Source organism: Lepisosteus oculatus, chromosome 11, assembly GCF_040954835.1.
Source record: "Lepisosteus oculatus isolate fLepOcu1 chromosome 11, fLepOcu1.hap2, whole genome shotgun sequence".
NCBI classification, from domain to species: domain Eukaryota; kingdom Metazoa; phylum Chordata; class Actinopteri; order Semionotiformes; family Lepisosteidae; genus Lepisosteus; species Lepisosteus oculatus.
The window spans coordinates 4753085-4772478 of NC_090706.1; the positions used below are offsets into that span (position 1 = coordinate 4753085).

The window sequence follows — 19394 nt, forward strand, 5'->3', positions numbered from 1 at the left end:
AACATCTCTGCTTATTGTTAATGAAAAAGGAAGCTTCCAAAGGTTTATCTCTACGCAATTCAGGAAGGTAATTAGAGAGAGAGAAAAAGAGCCATGCAGATCTCTCTACTAATTATTTCCATAGCAACCTGAGCACACATAGGCAGGGAAGGTCTTCGAGGTGCTGTTTCTGTGCTTACAGGCAACTAAGAGAGCAAAGAGCAACAGAGACACCTACTGGGCAAAAATGGAAAATTCAGATTTGAAAACTGCACTCAAGCGGTGCACTGTATCAATTTGGAGAAGGCCCTGCCCTGTACTCTTCCAGTTTTTGTTCAATTTGGTTCAACAGATAAGTAGAGGAATAGATTTGGGCATTTATGTATTTAAACAACTTTAAAGAAAGACTTTAAGTAACAAAGACATCAATATGAGCTTTTCCAACAGAAGGAAAGTGACGTTTAGACAGCTCAAATCAATCAAATCAAAGATCTGCTTTCTAGCAAGTAACTCATATTTCATAATTGATAACAGATATGATTAAACCAGTTAACAGTTGAACACAACTGTTCCTAATTCCTATTTAACTAGGGTTTACAACTAACATTAGGGGACAAGTATGATACAACTTAAGCTATCAATAATCAGCATTTGCAATCCTAAAGCTTTTAACAGTTTGCAACATCAAGCTTTCTACATACTAACTAGTCTGAAATAACTCATAGCTGTTAATGAAATGCCTGCATTGGCATAGATTGTTAGCTGAACAGGGCTTTAGAATGTATTAAATAGAGAGTTTAAAACCTAGGAACCACTTTTTTCTTTAAAAAAAGACAGCAACTCCAGTCATTTTCCATGACCAACAGGTGCTAGATGGAAATGCACTAAGTCCAACTACAGCGGTACAGTACTGAATTAGTTAAGAATAGAAATCATTTCGCAGAAAACTCACACAAAACATTTTATTCAAGACATTTGTTTTTTCTTCCCATATATATTCAATGCTAGTAATGTAAAACCAGAGACATGCTTGTAATGTAAAACCTGGGAGTTTTTCCAGTGATAAAGCTTGTTTCAAACATAACACCACCAGCCGCTGTACAATCTCTATTGCAAACATTCGTAAGCAGCTTGAACGTCTTTAGTTCTGAATAGAGGGCAGTACCAGGGTACTTGATACAAGTATTCACAATCTTGAAAGGTATTGACAACAGTGAACCCAGTGAGCAGCTTCAGGGCTCAACATGCAAGAAGGACCTGAGAACACTAGTAGACAATAAGAAATGCATTTAAGATTGAAAATTGGGTCCTCATTCTTTTAGAACATCAGAAAAGTTGTAAGCGTCTGGAACAAACTACCCAGCAATACTGGCAACATCCTTGAATCTTTCAACAAGCGGATGGATGAGGTTGTTGCATCAATACCGCTAAATGAGCAAAGCCTGCTCTCAAATGGTAAGGTTTCAGAGGTTCATATCTTCTGACCTACAGTCTGTAGATGAAAACCACAGAATGTCAGCCAACGCGACCAGCAAGCTGAACTCTCGCCCGGCAGCAGGCTGAAACCAGAACACCCTGCTGGGCCTCCTCTTGCCTGGCCTGGGCTCTACATGTGTCTCTTGGGGTCAATCTTCTCCAGGTGCACCAGGGGCTTGAGCTGCTCGGCGAAGCTCCTCATGTCCTCGGAGACCGTGTCCTGGCCGGCCGGAGCCAGCACGCTCAGCTCCACCAGGTAGGACAGGGACAGGGCCTCGATGCTCTCCGTGTTGCCTGGCACCAGCATGCGGAAGAGTTTGCAGACCACCACCTTCAGCGCGCCCTTGCGGAACATGTGGCCCTTGGCCACGAACTCGTGGTCCATGCGGAAGCCCATCTCATTGAGGAAGTCGGGCAGGCTCTGAGAGGCAGCCACGTCCACGCAGTTGCGCACCAGAGCGTGCCGGCTCTTGTCGCCCACCTCCGGCTGGCCCAGGTAGCGCAGGTGCCAGGGGGACGCCGGCCGGTCCAGGGAGCGCCGCGCCCGCAGCAGGAAGGGGTTGCCCTGCTGGCCCTTCAGGAGGTAAACCATCTCGTGGTCCGCAAAGCTCTCGGGCTCCATGTTGTCACACAGACCCCTCAGCCGGTGCAGCAAGCTGTCCAGAGAGTGGTCGAGCACGCTGCCTGGGGAAGGCACGGCACATTCACTGTACAAGGCAACGTGCATTTATTTCATCTCTCCCTCGCTCAATGCACAGTCCCCTCTTGCTTCAAGAAAACCACCATTGTTCCAATCCCCAGGAAAAACAAGTTAGCTGTCTGAATACTCACCGCCCCGTTGTACTCACATCTATCATCATGAAATGCTTCGAGCGGCTGATCAAAGCACACATCACCTCTTTACTGCCCGACACCTTGGACCCACTGCAATGTGCATATAGCCAGAACAGATCAACTGAGGATGCCATCGCCACTGCTCGACACACTTCCCTTTCGGCATGCCATCACACATCTTTTCCAGCTCCTACAGGTGCACCACTGAAAGCATCCTATCTGGCTGCAGCACTGCCTGGTGTGGAAACTGCTCCACCCGAGAGCACAAGGTGCTCCAGAGGGCGGTGAAATTGCCTCAAAACAGTACCGGCTGCGTGCTACCGAACATCGAGGATATCTACTCTGTTAGATGCCTCAAGACGTCACCCTAACCACAGCTTGTTCTCTCTACTTAACCAGCTCACGGATAAAGCATTTCATTGCCGAAAACACTGCTGTATGCTGTTCTATTCATGTATTGATATATAAACCTTGATTGATTGATTGATTGATTGATTGATTGATTGATTGATTGATGACAAGGCACCGCAGCAGTGGTCTCTAACCCCAGACGTGAGAGAGTCCTAGTCCTTCAAGCTTGATTGCTGTCTTCAATCAATGGCTAAAGAACATGTGCATCGGGAGCAATTAAGGATATAACTGTCTCAGAAGAGTAAAGGAAAGCTGAATCACTGTGCAAATGAGTCAACTCTTCATGACCAGGACTGGAGAATCCTGTGACATGGGTTGCTGCAACAGTGCCTCCACACCTTGGCTCTTTCAAAGCCAAGTGTTTGTTCCTATTAATCCTTGAGTATTTTTGCTACCTACAGGCTTTTAAGAGTCCACTTGCTTGTACAAATACCAGCTAAATCGTAGTTTTGTAGGAATTTACGGTACAGTACCTCAGTCATGTAACGAAAATTAAACTAAAAGACAATGGAACAATTTAACATGAGGCTTCAATGCTGTAGAAGAGCAGAAAGAACACAAACTCACTAGACTACACAGATAAAAACATATTTCAGAGTCTACATGAAAACCCACATAATTCCAAGTCTCACCTTGCAGCAGGTACTCCATCATGTTAATTGTGCCGCCCGTAACGGGCATCACGGTGACTGGGGGCGCCTCCATTGTCGCTCAGCTGCAACACAAAGACACACCACAGACATCTGTTACAGATGGCCCTCGATATCTGTAAGTTTTGTGAGCCAAATACTAGCAGGGCTGAATCACCTAACATAACTACACGCATGACAGCGAAGTGACGAAACCCACAAAATATAGGCATGACTATTTTACGCGGGGTGCACGGACATATAAAATTGATTTCGGCGGTGAATAAACTAACACACAATTAAAGAGTTTTCCATTTGGGCTCTTTTCCAGTGTAATTCTCCAATGTAAAAGTAATAGGGGTGTTAGTGGTCGAGGCAATTCAATATCCCAACATTAAACATGAAATCACTAACCGAAGACAAGTAAACTAACCTCTCGCACGATGGCCGAAACCCCCGTTTTCCGGCGCCCAGACACACAGCACGCACGGCCGGCTGCTCCAACCACCCCAGCTCGCGGCTCCGAGCGGCCCACGCTACAAGCGCCAGCCCCGGGATTGAAAATCCAAGCTCAGCAGCCGCTTTCGAGACCGCAAAGGACGCTGCAGATCGGAAATTGAATTATTTCCGATTACGTTTCCTGAAAGTAGAATAAAACCGTGGGGAAGAAGGGTTTGCTGAAAGTTTTGACCTACCCGCCAGCCACTCAAATTCACCGCTTTTGCAACACGCATGCGGACAGCGAATTGTACGGCAAGATCTCTTCCCCTCCCTTCCTGAGTGCTTACGGCAGTGCAGCAGCATTACAGTGAATCACCGAACCCTGTAAGAATGATTCATATTATTTCAGACCAATATGTTACTTCATGGCAAAAGGCAAATGTGTCTTATCATTCAAATTCAAATTAATAAGGGTTAATGCTTTATTAAACGTTGTATTTTTTTTTACCAGCGACCAAAATGTTGCATTGAACTCGGCAATCCGAAAATAATTTTTACAAGGGATTTTGCATTTATCGTGGACGGGCAGATGATGCGTTTATTTATGAGACCAGAGCTGGTTTCCTAGAGGAGCCTGTCCACCCTGAGAGAATAGCACACGTAAACAGAGCTACATTGACACAGCCCAGCCGGCTTTACGACCTCAACCAGGCGCACAGACGGGACGCAAGCAGCCCGGACAGATATCAAACTGCACTGGGCGCTGGAGAAATTCAGACACTATTGGACACATTCCTAAACACTCCGTATCAAACCGACAAAAGATAAGATTATTTTAAGCTCAAAAATGTTTAAAAAACTACCAAAAAACAAAAGCAAAAGAAAAGTGGTTTGATACAGAGTGCAAAAACATCAGAAAAGCACTATGACAACTCTCAAATCAAAAACACGGACAACTACGCAACACAGATCTGTGCCTCAGCCACTGCAAAATGCTAAAACATTACAAACACACACTGAAAAAGTAAAGAAACATACATAAACAAACAACTCACAGAAATTGAGAAGTCACTAAATCAAAACTGCTTCTGGGAGAAGTGGAACACTTGAAATAAATCGAAACCTGAAGAATTGGACAGGCAAACATACTTTGAAAATCTGTACCAAATGCTCCCAAATACAAATAAATTAGATCCAAAGCATTATTTATGAAAAACTCAATATTTTGGAATTGGCTACTGAAGACAACAAAAACTCCTTTGACTCTCCAATCACTGAGCAGGAGCTACTGAATAAAACTCCAGGCCCCTCAGACCACGCAAAGCCTATGACCAAGATGGAGTCAACAACGAGATGCTGAGAAACAGCAGCTTGAAGTTGCAAAAAGCCCTGCTCAAACTTTTCAACCTCATCATGAAAGCCGGATGTTTTCCTGAGACCTCGAATCAAGGACTGATCAGCCCGTCTATAAGAGTGGAGACAGACCCGATCCCAACAACTACCGGGGCATCTGTGTGAACAGTAATCTGAGGAAGGTATTTTGCAGTATCCTGAATATGCGAAAAATAAATATAAATAAAAATATCCTCCATGTGCACAGAAAAACTCCTAACAGCACATTCAGGGCTGAATTAGGGCAATACCCATTACTAATAAACATACAGATACAGAAGAGAGTAATAAAGTATTGGTTACATCTAAAAAGCAGCAACCAAAACTACTACCACCAGAAGGCCCTGCTGAGCCAAGAGCTGAGCCCACCAAAAAGCCCTCTGAGCCAGCTGGTCCTGAGGCTCGCTGGCCCAAGCCACACCGACACCAGCCAGCCTCAGGACAGCACTGCAATATCTCACACACTGGGACCGACACACACACACAAACACAACATAAACTGGAATGCCACAGAACCCTTAATAGACAAAACACACTGACTAGCCAAATATTTGACCAAGATAAGAAACAGCAAACAGAAACAGACCCTGATGAAGTACAGGCTCAGTAACCACAGCCTGGCCATAGAAACTGGGCGACACAGGCAGACCTGGCTGCCCAGAGAAGACAGGCTGTGCTCCCACTGCCAGCGGGGAGAAATAGAGACAGATGCACTTCCTACTGCACTGCGGCAAATATTCTGGGATTAAACAAACATTCTTCCCCAAATTTAACAATCTAATCCCAGAATTTCCATACCTGCCAGAATGACAACAACTCCCAATCCTACTGGGAGAGAACTCAGTTGAACTGGCAGCTCAGTGTGTGATATCCTGTCACAGCCTGAGGAACAGTGAGTTTGTCTCTCGATAATGCTCCATATGTTTATATGTAAATGTCTTATGATGTGTCTGTATTGTAAATGTCAGTAGATTTTATGTTAATTGTATATGCTTTGACAACACTGATTTATTCATTGGTCATGCCAATAAAGCATCATGAACTGAAAAAAAATTGAATTGAATAGCTCTTATTGCTCAAGGCAAAATTGAACTATTTGTGTTTGAAATGCTGTGGAAATCATGTCACGTGATCCAGCTTCCTTGACATCTCTGATGTGGGGAAAAGACAGATCCAGTAGGTAGTCAGTCTAAATAAAGTGGCCTGCGTAGTTTATAAAAATAGGTTAGTTTTCTAATAATACAGTCTGGTACTGCATTTCCTTCCCTATACATAATACCTGCAATTATTCCTCCCTGTTAATTACCAATTCTTTTTAATAATCATGTCCTCAGTCCTTCAATGCAGTCCAAATCCCACCTATCCTGTTTCAAACCCAGAACTCTGAGTTCTGTTAATTAGGCCTGTTATGAACCTGCAGGTGGAGAAAACTTCAAAGAAACCAGACAAAACTGGGAATAATAAGAGACTGTAGTGGGGACATTTGACCCAAGGAAACAGACATTTAAAATGTGTATTTTATTTTTTTCTTAATGTATTACAAAAAAACACTTTACAAATGAACAATATAAAGAAAATCTTTACAGGTACAATTACATTTGTCAGACTGGACCGGGTTCTGAATTTCCCCTACATATTGTATTCCCTACTGGGTTAAAAAGACTTTACAAATTTACAATAACAAGAAAATCTTTACAGATACAATGATATATATATATATTTGCCATACTGGAACAGGTTATTGTCCACTTTCCCATCCTTCTGCAGGACATGGAGAGTGGAACTGAAGAGTGCTGTACACACATTCCTCTACTGCCCTGGTCCTGGTCAGGCTGGACTCTGGTTTTCTGATTTCAACAGCAGCATAATGAGCTTCAGATTCTACCTCTCCAGCCTGGGAGATAAAGAGACAGTACATACTAATACACTGCCGCTGGCAATTGAAAAGGAGAAGGAAAGGCAGAAAAAGGGAAGAAGTGATGGCAACTGTATTTTATAGAAATAAAAATGGCTGTAAAATGTATGTACTGTATAGTGCACCTAAGGTATAGGGTCGGTTAAACATAATACTGGACTACAGATACAGATATTTAGGTGAGAACAGAAACCAGCATTTAAGAAACAAGCACCTGAGATCTACTACTTAGTTGATTTTAATCAGAACTATTCAGAACATACCTGAAAAATTAACATTTTAAAAACAGTAAATACATAAACTCATATTTGTACAACCACTAATCTTGACATTAATACATGTCCCAGTAGGTCGTTTTTAACTTTGAAAGAAATGCTAACATGTCTCCCTGTAATTGCTGCAATACTGAAAGACCCAGAGGAGCAAAAACAGCGAACTGTGACAGAGTACACAGTACCTCTGGTGTGAATCTCCCTGAAGATCCACAGCTGTGTGCCACAGAGGAACTGTTTCCTGAAGAAGAAAAAAAACAGAGAGTCCTCAAATAACATTTTAAAAGAAATTCCCCCAGTTGGCATGACAGAAACTGTGTTTACTTTGGACGTTTTTGTCATTTTTTCTAATGAAAACAACTTGTATTGATTCCTGACTACTTTTCTTTGTTACTGAAGGTTTTTACTGTATATATCTTTTCAATCTATATTTTTAATCTCATCCTCTGGAAAAACTGTTGAATGAGGGATGAAGACTGTTCTTATTGTGAAATTATGTTTGTCTGGTGCAGAAAATTGCAAGTGGCTTGATCTGATAATGCCCACTGTTCACATGTAATCTTCAATAACTTACATGACTAATATTCATTTTTATTGTTTTGAATTTATTTATTCAGAAAATGTATCTAATAGAAAGAATTTGGTAACAACAGAGACACAACCTATAAGAGAATGAACTGAATTTATCTACACTTGAATCTGAAATGTGGGCAAACCTGCTTCATGTCATGTTAATTCATTTTAATACAATTATATTCATAAAAACAAACACATCCGAGAAACAATTGTGGAATAAGTGAATATCTTTCTTCTCCCAAACCAAGCAAACAATAAGCAGGAATTATACATAAAGGTATTAAATTTAGTCTTACCTATAGGTGCATTTCTTCTGCACAGAAATACCAGGAGGAGAACAGACATGAAGACAGATGGACAAACTGTCAGTGTCCACAACAGTACAGATCCACTGCTTGCATCCGAGATACCTAATCAGGCCAAAGAAATTAACCCTCTTTGTAAAAACACTACAAACTGAACAACACATATCTAACAAGGAACACATTTCAGAATTATATTGACTGAATAGTTTGTCTTCAGTCAATATAATTGCATTCAGTTTGCATTCATAAGAACTTAAAAAGAAGTGACCAGAAATCGGATGTCACTTGTCCCATCTCGCCTGTTTGGTAGCTCCTAGCTGTGAATCATGGGAATGAATATTAATGAATTCTCGCGGTATCATGACAGTAGGGGGTGGAACAATCTGAACTTTTAATACCGCTTGTGTATGTAAATTCACAGATATCAGCCACACACAGCTGTTTTGCCCATATTAAGGATCATCAGTACGACAGTGATAACTTTCACCAATGAAGCAGCCATATACAGTCTATGCATCTTAGACTGAATACATCTCGAGGGAATATTGTCTTTCAAGAGCATGCAGTCTATATATTCATATCTTATGAAACAAGACCACTCAAATTAGATTGCTATTTAAGGGCTACTTAAGGGCTTCATGTGAAACTCCCTCTTCTACTCAAATACTGAATTGCATTTAGTCTACAAAGCTGGCAGGGTGATCTCGCCAGCTATACATGTACAGAGACTGAAAGGACCCTGCAATCCATCCATTGGATTGGATACCTAGAGGAAACCCTCGAGGAGATTCTACCCAGGAACTGAGCCCAGGGCCCCAGTGCTGTGAGGCAGAAACGCTAACCATGCCACAAATACTCGAATCTGGCACTTTAATTTCATGCATAAATGAGAAATAATCTGCATTATCCACAAGTGATGTGGACAAAAACTGTTTAGTATGTGACTAAATGTCAGGTTAACTCCTAGTGTTATTATTTTTTAACTGTGTCATTATTTTGCTGAACTATGGTCTGTGTAATTTGCTCTGAAAAACTAGATACATGACGCAATAGAACAGTTTAAAGACTTTCAATGCCACTATGTGCTATCAGAACCTAACTCACACTGGTTTGCCCTGTTGTTTCTCACTGCCAAGCTCTCACCTGTGTGCTGCTGTCCCGTGTTATTGACCCCATGTCCATGTATGAAGTGCTCCACGCTCACTCTGTCTTCTCCTCTCACTCTCACACTACACCTCAGACTCATGTTGTGTGGAGAAGGAATCTCCAGTGTTGCTGTGACCCCAGTGGAAGTGGTCGTGATGGTGTTCACCACACTGGGCCCAAGATCTGTCCCGTTCCCGTGGGTCCAGAGAAGGACGGTCTCATTCCTCCCCTCACTGCTCTCACACAGCAGCGTGCAGTTCAGGACAGCGCGAGAGCTGTGGGCTGCACTGGCCTTGTCTGCTGTCACTGCAATGGGATGACAGAGCATGTGACAGCCCTCCATACAAAGCCCCTCACTCTGTCTATTGCAGTTGACTTTCACTTTATGAGGTATTTTAGATTCTACATGTTCTCTAAGGTTTGTTACATCGACCGAGGCCGATTTGCAGGTTGGGACAGGGTTGGGAGAGAAAAAGAAGCAGTCATGAAAGGTAAAAAAATAAAATATCACAATTATGAATATATGGGGCACACTCCTTGACGTTTGACTTCAATAAACCATTTAAAGTGATAATCATATTACTGGTTCTGTGAGTGCCATACAATGAAATAAACACACCTTATTATAATAATAATAATAATAATAATAATAATAATAATTGCTTACACTTATAAAGCGCTTTTCTGGACAATCCACTCAAAGTGCTTTACAGGTAATGGGGACTCCCCTCCACCATAATATTATTATTATAATAATTATAATTTTCCCAGGAGCTCTCTCATCCAGGTACTGACTTCACACCTGCTGAGCTTTAATGGGCTGCCAGGGGTGAGTTGCAGGGTGACAGGGCTGCTGGCATCATGTCCATTTAATGAGCGATTATACCTACACCTAGACTGTTACCTGTCAACACGCACACAGTGAGAGTGACAAGTCTCTTTCTGTGGCCGTTCTGGTCATCTATCCAGCAAGTGTAGTCCCCAGCATGTGTTCTCAGGATGTCCCGGATCAGAACGGAGGCGTTGGGCAGCAGGGTGAGCCTTTCTGGGTTCAGGTCTGTCCCCCCAGAAGGGGAATAACTGTTGAGGAACAGGGGGTTCTGGTCTCCAATACCCTGGAAAGACCACTGCACTGGTGATGTGCGTCCACCTGTTTTCGGAACTCCAGAGCAAGGTTCTGCAATAGAGTCGCCTGCAGCAACATACAGCTTCTTTCTGACTGGAGGCAGGTCTGAAAGACGGAGAAGCCAGGATGTAGAATACAAGACAACAACCTTTTTTTTTCATATTAAATCTGTCAAAATCCCTGCTGAAATCACACTGAAAGCAGCCTTGGTGGAAACTGAAGCTACTGTCCCTGTGTGTTTTTACAGGCATAATACCAGTCATGAAGTTAGCCTGACTGCCACAAAGATGAAGAAGGACTGATGGGCTACATTCACCGTAACTGTGAAGAAAGAAGCAGAGCTGTTGTGAGTTGTGCTGTGACTTGCAGACAATCTTTAAATAAACCATAATGTTTTGCAGAAGAATAATATAACAGTCTTGAAATCTGGACACAAGCCAACTGCTCTGCATTTCAGACACTGAAGGCACAATTATATTGTGGCGATACAAGGATTTTAGTAGATACACCGTAAAGGCGTATTGGACCAAACCCATCCTCATAGATACGTCTCAAAAGTCGCATAGACACGTTTTTAACTGTGCTGCAGCCCGACTCTGTCGTACAGAAATCACAGGTGTATACAGTACGTGATGATCAGAGACGAGCTGCTCAGCAGCTCCAGTCTCCCTCGCTGCGTGGATCAAAGTGGTTCTCTTACCGCCTTCTCTCTAGCGAGAAGCGTTTTGTGCGGCTCAACAGCACGATACCATCTCACAGACTGTCGTACAGTCGTGATACGGGCTCAGCACGGGACAGTAACAGCTTGTCCGGGACGACATTGTCCGGGAACCTCGTGCGCTGGAGCTATAGTGACACGGTAATACTTGCGCATACTGTACGCGAAAGGTTGCATATGATCATCGCTGTGAAATTAACTTAATCCCATCACGCGATAAAATATGTTTCAGAATGACCAATCAAGGCTACACGCGAAGCACATTGGCAAATCACCATCTCCCAACAATCAATTCAATACAGATTTGTACATTATTGAATCTTTAACGGGAGACTCACCCTTAAAGACAGTTAGCGAAGTGACTACCCCTCCTGTGCAGGAATAAACCCCCCCGTCCGCTTCCCTCAGGTCCTGGATGAGCAGGGAAAGGTTGTTGAGTTGAATCTTCTTCCTGACCCAATGACGCGATTGCGTGTAGCGAGGCGTCCCGGATCTCTCAACACTGACCAGCAGAATGCCCCCTGGACCTGAAGTCTTCTTGTAATACCAGCTATAGGTCTCCAGCTTTTTCATCCCTCGATCCACACAGGGCAGTAAGACACTGTCCCCTACCCAGGCGTACATCCGTCTTACTGTGGAAAATAAAACACTCACATAAAGAAAAGGGTATTTTAAACTGAATTGTATTTCAGTTGTAAAACAGAAGAATGTGCATAGTGCGTATGACCAGCACATCTGTTAAAATTGAGGTGGGTATACAAACACGGTGCTTTTCTTTCTAAAATAAGATATTTGGCTGTTTACAAAAATCGACAAAAAAAAACATTCCAATGAAGAAATCTTAAAAATATCCCTGAAAAGAAAAGTGTGGAGTTTTAGGATTAATCGAAATAGACAAGTATTTTAATTGAAGCTGTTCAAAGGACCTCCAAACACTTCACTCTAGAGTAATTATTGGCATACAGAGAAACAACAGTATAGCTTTGGTGATTTTATCGCGTACCCTAATTAATTATTAATTTAGATCACATGAAATTCAAAACGTTTATCCGAAAGGATGATAGCATATTGTTCAATAATTCCAACTTTTGTTCTGATATGAATTGAAATCTATTTAAATCTATTGAAATCAAAAAGATTTTGAAAAGTATTGTGTGAAACGTATTAGGAATACATAAAGAAAAAAAGCACGAATGTCCAATGAAAACCCATGATTTACTGGCAAGCGTACATTTTCAATGTCTGTTGTGTTTTTTCCCCAAAGCCTTTTTTTAACCGGGTTGTTGTACTTTTTTTCCACGGGGGTTCTGCAGTACAATGACCGTAAATAGCCGGGCACAAGCGGAAACATTACACGCACAGCCCCCGTTGTCAGAAGTCTTCATATAAATTAGTTTGCTTTCTAAACAGGCTGCACACTGCAATAAACTTCTGAAAAGACAAAAAGGCTAACAAGGATGGAAACAGAAATACATATCTTCTAACGCAAGACCAGAACATGCGTTTCTAGACAGAAAAACGATTAGACCGCACATATACTGTACGTCCTTCCTAAATTATTGGTCTTTAATGGTAGCTAAGACGTTCAGTATATTCGTGGTTACTTTTCAAACACAATTCTGTTCTGATACTGAAAGCAAATTAATGGGTTTTCACACAAACGTGTTTTAACACACATTCTGTAGGTGTTTATTCGGTTTTGCCTGCAGCCTTAATCTGCAGATTCTGTTTTGAAGTGCAGGACTGACAGGACTAATGATCAGAACTGAAACAGCCTGTGGTGAAAAAGGAAAATTGTAGCTTATTATAAACAAAGATCGCGTTATACAGTATACGGGCACATTCGTTAAAACGACAGTGCTGTGGCCGTCTGGTTTTGTATGAAAATACAGAAAACAAGCAAATACATATTTTTTAACAAGTCTGTGAAGAATTACATACTGGGCCAGAAACAGACCAAATTACCTGCAGGTGTAGCTCTAAGTTGCGTCAGAGAAGACAACAGTAACAGAGCTACCGCGGACAGCTTGTCAAGACAGGCCATTAACAGTGCTGAAGAGCTACGGGAAGGATAGAGAAATCGATAAATTAACATTAATCATTATTTCGTCCTCAGATTGCAACTGCTAATACTGCATCCAGATATTCCGAAAAGGGAAGGACACAGACTACCTGGCTTAACAGCTCTCTCAATCACAGATTGTATAGGATCTGTAGTGGACAAAACTACCACAAAACGCATAACGAAGGGCCCTGTAGTCTTCTATAAAATAAAACCTAACGCATCTGTATTTACTGCACCGTAGAAATAACACTCATGAGTTTTTTAACAGATTGAAAAGTGCTACATTTTAGTTCCCTTTTACGTGAAATTGCTTGTACAGGTGTTTATACGTGTGAGTTATCCTATTTGCCTCCATGTGTTAATTTCATTAAACTTGTATTACAAAGTTAATTATCTCGGTAGGCCTTCAACTGGCGACAACATGAATCGGAATCCGAAATCTATTCTGAAAAACGAGAAATGAATTTACTTTTGTTCTTGTCACTGCAATAATGAAGTCACTGACAGGGCCAAAAGTCAACATCGGAAAAGAAACAACTCCATGATTCTGAAAGTATCTTACCCCCGCCAAAAAAACGGAAAAAAGGGATTTACGTACCAGGTTCATGAAGTCCAATAAGCCTAAGCAGGCTGGCCACCTTGAGGTGCGTTAACACCGACAGCCCAGTCTTCAAGCAATGCAATGCAACAGGCTAGGAGCAGAACAGCGAAAAGTGTCACTTTCCCACCGACCTAGTTAAGCGTTATCATCACGTAGCGGGGGCTCTTTCGTGAGAGTCTGCTGTTATCCCAGTCCAGCGGAAATCAAAACAATACGTGTGGTAACCCTCAATCGAAATACATCGCTGCTCAGAAACAGCGCCACGGCACAGAAGGGTGACGCGGTGCTGCAGCGTGGTTTTTGTCTCTTAGCAAGGTGTTGATGTCTGTACTTGGCGGGGTCTTGACGTGGGGGGTGCTCTGCTGTTCGTGCTGTTCACGTAGTGGTCAGTGCACGGGTAGGTCTAAGGCGCTCTGTGGCAAACCAGCTGTCTGTGTGGGCTGTGATCTCTACTCACCTACAACCTGCCATTTGTGCTTTTTTTAACACCTTTGTTTCTGCCAAATGTACAGTACATATTTTCCGCGACCCTTGCGTCCTAACGGCTGAAATAACTTCATTGTAAGTGCGGCAGGCAAAGCTGACGGATCAATGCATGCTTGCAAGTGTTTAGAAAAGCAGAAAATACACGATGGGATCTCTGATGAGTTGATTTCCTCTCTCCACGTGCGTTTTGTCGACTTATACTAGAATTAGTGTTTTTATTGTCCATTTAGTAGAATTTTCACGGCAAACATATTTAAATAAAACCGAAATGTATCAGGTTTGCTATCCCCAACCCTGACAAAAGAGACCAAGTGACTTGTTTTCATGGTTTGCTTTATCGATATCATTGCGTGCTATACTATGTTTCCCATAGTCAATACAGAAGAAAATATTACACATCAGTACATGTGTTTTGGTATGAGACTAGAAGAAATGTGCTTAAAACTACAGTTTTCTGAGAGTATCTTTGAAATACTGTATTTTATATTACAAGATAACACTTGACTATCTCATGTGCTTTGTGATTTTTAGTTATTTTCATTATTAATGCATTTTCCCATTCATCCTCTCAAAAGTTGATTAAAGCCTATTCAATAACTAAAAAAACATGAATTTCCTCAAACTGAGATTTAGTGAGGTCACTAGCTGATCAGGATTTATACAATACTCTTTATTTTGTGCCTTTCACCATTTTTCAGAGAATCTACGGGGAATAAATATATTTCAGCTTCACCAACTGGACATATACAGTGTCAAGCGTGTATTTATTTAATCATTAACATTCTGTATGATCAATATGGATTATGTGAAGGCTGAAGGCTTTCACATAATCCACATAATGGATTATGTGAGGCTCAGTGAGCTCGTAGAAAAGACATTTCATTGCCAGCAATTACTGCTGCATGCTGTGTTGTTGTGCACTTGATCAATACAATTTGAATGATTGATTGATGAACATCATACTGTATATTAAACTATTTTTTAAAAAGCCAAGGAGAATAAACCCACAGAATCTGCATTAGAGGTTGAAAGAAGTGACCTACCTTTGGCGGAATCGCTTTTGAAGAACAGGTTGAAAGGAGCAGTGTTTAATCTGTAGAAAGCGTAACAGAAAGAGCCCCGGTTGTTCTGGCGGGGAAGAGACTTGGAGGAGCCCCCGACTCGCCCAGCAGTTCTGTGAGTCACTGTGACCCAGTGGAAAAGACACGTTCTCTCCGCAGACGGCTGAAGAGCTCAGCACTCCTCCATTGACACATTTCCGAAAAAAAGAAGGCAGCCCTACGCAGAGCTGGCACCTCTCTCTTTCGAATGAATTTCGTCGCACGTTTCCTCCAACAGGGCAGGATGGCGGTGCAGTGGTTAGCGGCGCTGCCTCAGAGCCCTGGGAGCCTGCATTCAGTCTGGGACCTGGGGAGCTATGTGTGTGGAGTTCGCACGTTCCCCCTGTGTTCATGTGGGTTTCCTCTGACAGACCAAAGACATCCTAGTCGGTGAGTTGGCCCTGGTGCGCGTGACTGTGTCCGTGTCTGTGTGTGCCCTAAGATGGACTGGTGTCCCGTCCAGGGTGTATCCTGCTCCGTGCTCATTGCTTGCCAGGATAGGCTCCAGCGCCCCTGAGGCCCTGAATCGGATCGAGCGGTGAGAACATTGATATCTGGGTGGATTTTCTCTGATCCTTGCAACTCGCTGGGAAGAATTGGGCGACCTCGATTTTCAATCCTTCATTTCACCATCTATCTCAGGGTCTAGTGTCATTATAAAAGCAGGACACTGCACCATGCAGTACCAAATTCCCTTCTGTCTTTCACTACTCGTTTATTTTATTCCTTTATCTGACAGCATCTTCCTGTGACAGCTGGGCTCTGTCTTGAGTTTGGTGTAGGAAGGCGTAAAGCACCAAAGAGCAAATGCAATTTTAGTAACCCTCTGTGACCCTTTCATTGAATTCCAGAGCTGCGTCAGAGAAAATATTAAACATAATTTAAGGGACAAAAGAGGAAATTATCAGCCTGCAAATACTTTCAGTGCGTTGTACTGCCATTGAAAGCCGACACATCCAGTTTACTGTGTAAAAATGATTCCATTTGCAGAGCAACAATGGTCACATGTGAAGCGCTCTGGTTCAGCAGCTCGAGAAATTATTGCATTAGCTTATTGCTAATGTGATAAACACCGATGAGTCAACTAGCAAAATATCAAGAGGAGAAACAGTCACACCATATTCGCGCTCACAGCAAGGGCACGCTTGCCAACTTCTCACACAGTGGCACACCTACTTCATGATAGTGCTCGAATGAAAAGCAAAATAACTACATATTTGAAATTGAACGATTCACCTTCGTTCAACATGGATTAATGCGTAGAATACTAACAAAGAGCTCCAGCCTGTCTCGCTGTGTGGATCTGAGTGGCTCTCAGACCCTTGTTGGTCTCTAGTGTGAATGGTTCTGCGGGCTTTGCAGTGTGATACCATCTCACAGACTGCTCTGTAGTTGTGATGCGGGCTCTGTACGGGATTATAACAGTGTCTCCGGGCCAGCAGAAGAGAAACTCGTGTGCTGGAGCTGTACTGACATATTATCAATGTGGAACAAGCTTAATGTCTTTATATGATAAAAATACGTCTCAGAATAAGGAGCAGTAGTACCACAGTAACACTCAGTCGTCATTGCACACAAGCGAAAAGCATATTATTGCCTTTGTTGTTCTAGTTAAATGTTATCATTTTAAATTATAAAATACATTTCAGGATATTAAATGCCGATTATCCTTACTTATCACATGAGGGTAGTTTCGCCCAGCAATAAAGCAAATACTGATTTCTTGTATAGTAGATTAAGTATTAGATTTTACAGGGAAGACTCATCCTCATCCTGTCTAGCGCAGGAACAGTCCACACCGACCTCACAAGAATATATCATGTCCTGAGCGTGGACGAGCTGTTGGGTGGAATTTTCTTTCTGTCCGGGAGAGGTGACTGGGAGAAGCGATTTCTATGGATGGTCTACATCGACCGCTTGCTAAACGCATGAAAACCGAGAGAGCGTTTCATCGATACCGGTTGTGCTCTTGGAAAAAAAAATCCAAAACTCATTTCAGAATATATTTCAGTTTTGACATCCCGACGCGCTATATTGTTAACCTCATTGTCGAAAACGTTCTTACATTACCACATTGTACTGCACACCGAACTTCAACTGACTAAGGAGCTGCGGAAAAAAGTATGCAAAGTACTTCTTGTGTATGACACGACCAAGGTGTTTAAAAAACTATCTAAAAAATCTCAAACATATCATCACCTGTGCGCTAACACATTCAAATAATCATAGGATTCGCTCTACAAATAACGGCCGACTAGTACATGCGAGGTTGAAATTAATCACCGTGATAGGCTTTGTAGGCTTTTCTAGGGTGTTCTGTTGTCTGATTTACAGTAGATAAAAGTCAAATTATGTCAACCAAATTGCAAACTTTCAGCGAGTAAAATTCTACAGATTTTAATTTGATGCAACGAAATCTGACCAACGAAATGAAGAGCAACTCCGCCCTGAACAGCACAACGTTTCGGGTTTTCAGATAGAGGAGTTTCTCTGCCAGATGCAAACCACAAGAGGATTGACATTAGGAACAAAACTGTATTTTTTAAATTGTACAGTAAAATCAGCTTTGTCAGTCCGCAAGCTAAAGAAACTCTCCATTTGAATCGTTAATAACAACACCGCCACCAATAATAATAATAATAATAATAATAAGCATATCGTCATGACCTGTCGTCTTTCAATGGAGGGTGCACACAAATGCATACCGTCAACAAATCATAATTAAATGTTTTCATTTTAATTTAATTAATGTCAAGAATCTAAAAGCGTGTTGAAACACAGGATTTCAAAATGCTGACTTACTTGCAAGATCTAATACGGGGTGGGTTGCCTTGGCTGCCGTATGTCCGATACCCAAGCGCCTGTCTAGTCAGTTACTCCGCTCATTTACACCGCCTACGCGTTTTGGGGTTTTTGAAGTGCTAGGGCATAACAGTTCAAGGACCGCAATCTTCTGTTCATGTGTATGCTAGGATTTTTTACATACAAGGGTAGATACGGATGAGTTCAGCATTTCAATTCAAAACCCCCAATTCACTTTTTTCTTCTTCACTGTAGAGCGCAATTTAAACAATCAGCAGCTGGGGCATATTATTACTTTTACGCAAAAAAAAAGCGATGATTTAGTTCAGACTATGGCCAACCCCAGTGTGTTGATTTCATTAGTGCTGCACCCTGAAATTCGTTTCAATCCAGAACACCTAAATCTGCAGCGCCGAGGAATCGCAAACACGGATGAAAATGATCAGGAATTATACCACCTGTGATGTTCGAAGATCTTGAAGACAAAGGTGCAGCTCTTCTGAACTGAAAAGCAGTAAGAAAACCGTAAGAAATCCGTCTACTGTTGGCTCAGCAATATTAAACACTGATCCTGGGTATTGCGACTGAATTCACCATAGATTGTTAATTTCCGCCCCTTGACAGTTTTTACCGCGTCTTTTCGACACATTTACCTTGTTTTTGAAAACTCTCCACAACGTCTAACGATTCCGTTTTAGTGGAAACAATCGCACAGTATTTGTACGTTAAAAACGCCAGCTTTGCATTAACAATCCAACGATTTTCACAATTGAAGGTGGAATGCTAAACGAAAAACAGCCAGAACAAACATTTGATTTCATCTGAAGGTCTTCATTAGATTATGGTCTTGAGCAAAGCCTGTAAAACAAACCCATGGATGATGTGATTTTGAGGTGTAGCCTTAAGTCATTTCATCAGAAAATCAGTATACTTTAGGAAACCGCTCCCATCAAAGGTATTTTGAGATAAAATGAAGCATTTATTTATACAGTATATATTGAAAAACTTTGTTTTTAATGAAAGAGATACAAGTCGGGTTCTGTCTTTGTGGGCGGTACAGTCTGCCGCACATCTCTGATCGGTTTTCCGCTCAAAACTGATTTTAAAGGTCAGTTAAACT

At 42.0% G+C, this 19394-nt stretch overlaps 1 protein-coding gene across 6 annotated transcripts; it reads right to left on the reverse strand.

The window, feature by feature from the left end:
* Positions 1-927: 927 nt before the first annotated feature.
* On the reverse strand, positions 928-14838 carry med18 (mediator of RNA polymerase II transcription, subunit 18 homolog (yeast)). Of its 6 annotated transcripts, XM_069195555.1 has the most exons (11): positions 13884-14332; positions 13186-13280; positions 11559-11852; positions 10281-10607; positions 9374-9682; positions 8222-8335; positions 7535-7590; positions 6892-7056; positions 3763-4152; positions 3333-3415; positions 928-2139 (listed from the first exon to the last, which is right to left on the reverse strand). In XM_069195555.1, the coding sequence occupies exons 10-11, from the start codon at positions 3403-3405 to the stop codon at positions 1586-1588; spliced, it is 627 nt and encodes a 208-aa protein (XP_069051656.1). In that variant the 5' UTR covers positions 3406-3415; positions 3763-4152; positions 6892-7056; positions 7535-7590; positions 8222-8335; positions 9374-9682; positions 10281-10607; positions 11559-11852; positions 13186-13280; positions 13884-14332; the 3' UTR covers positions 928-1585. The 6 variants fall into 6 exon arrangements, 5 of the variants coding, with proteins under 5 accessions (XP_069051656.1, XP_069051655.1, XP_069051653.1 ...); XR_011191057.1 differs by lacking the exons at positions 928-2139; positions 3333-3415; positions 13884-14332 and having other exon boundaries at positions 3764-3931; positions 4025-4152; positions 13186-13490; XM_069195554.1 differs by lacking the exons at positions 928-2139; positions 3333-3415 and having other exon boundaries at positions 3764-4152; positions 13884-14838.
* Positions 14839-19394: the final 4556 nt, after the last annotated feature.

What these genes read in the sequence shown, in the direction of transcription:
- med18 (XM_069195552.1), bottom strand. Translation starts at nt 13,315, where the DNA reads ATGTTAATTTATCGATTTCTCTATCCTTCCCGTAGCTCTTCAGCACTG. An exon ending in CACTGTGTGCGTGTTGACAG is followed by an intron (nt 9,683 to 10,280) that starts GTAACAGTCTAG and finishes ATCCCATTGCAG; the next exon opens with TGACAGCAGACAAGGCCAGT. An exon ending in CACGGGACAGCAGCACACAG is followed by an intron (nt 8,336 to 9,373) that starts GTGAGAGCTTGG and finishes TGGCCTGATTAG; the next exon opens with GTATCTCGGATGCAAGCAGT.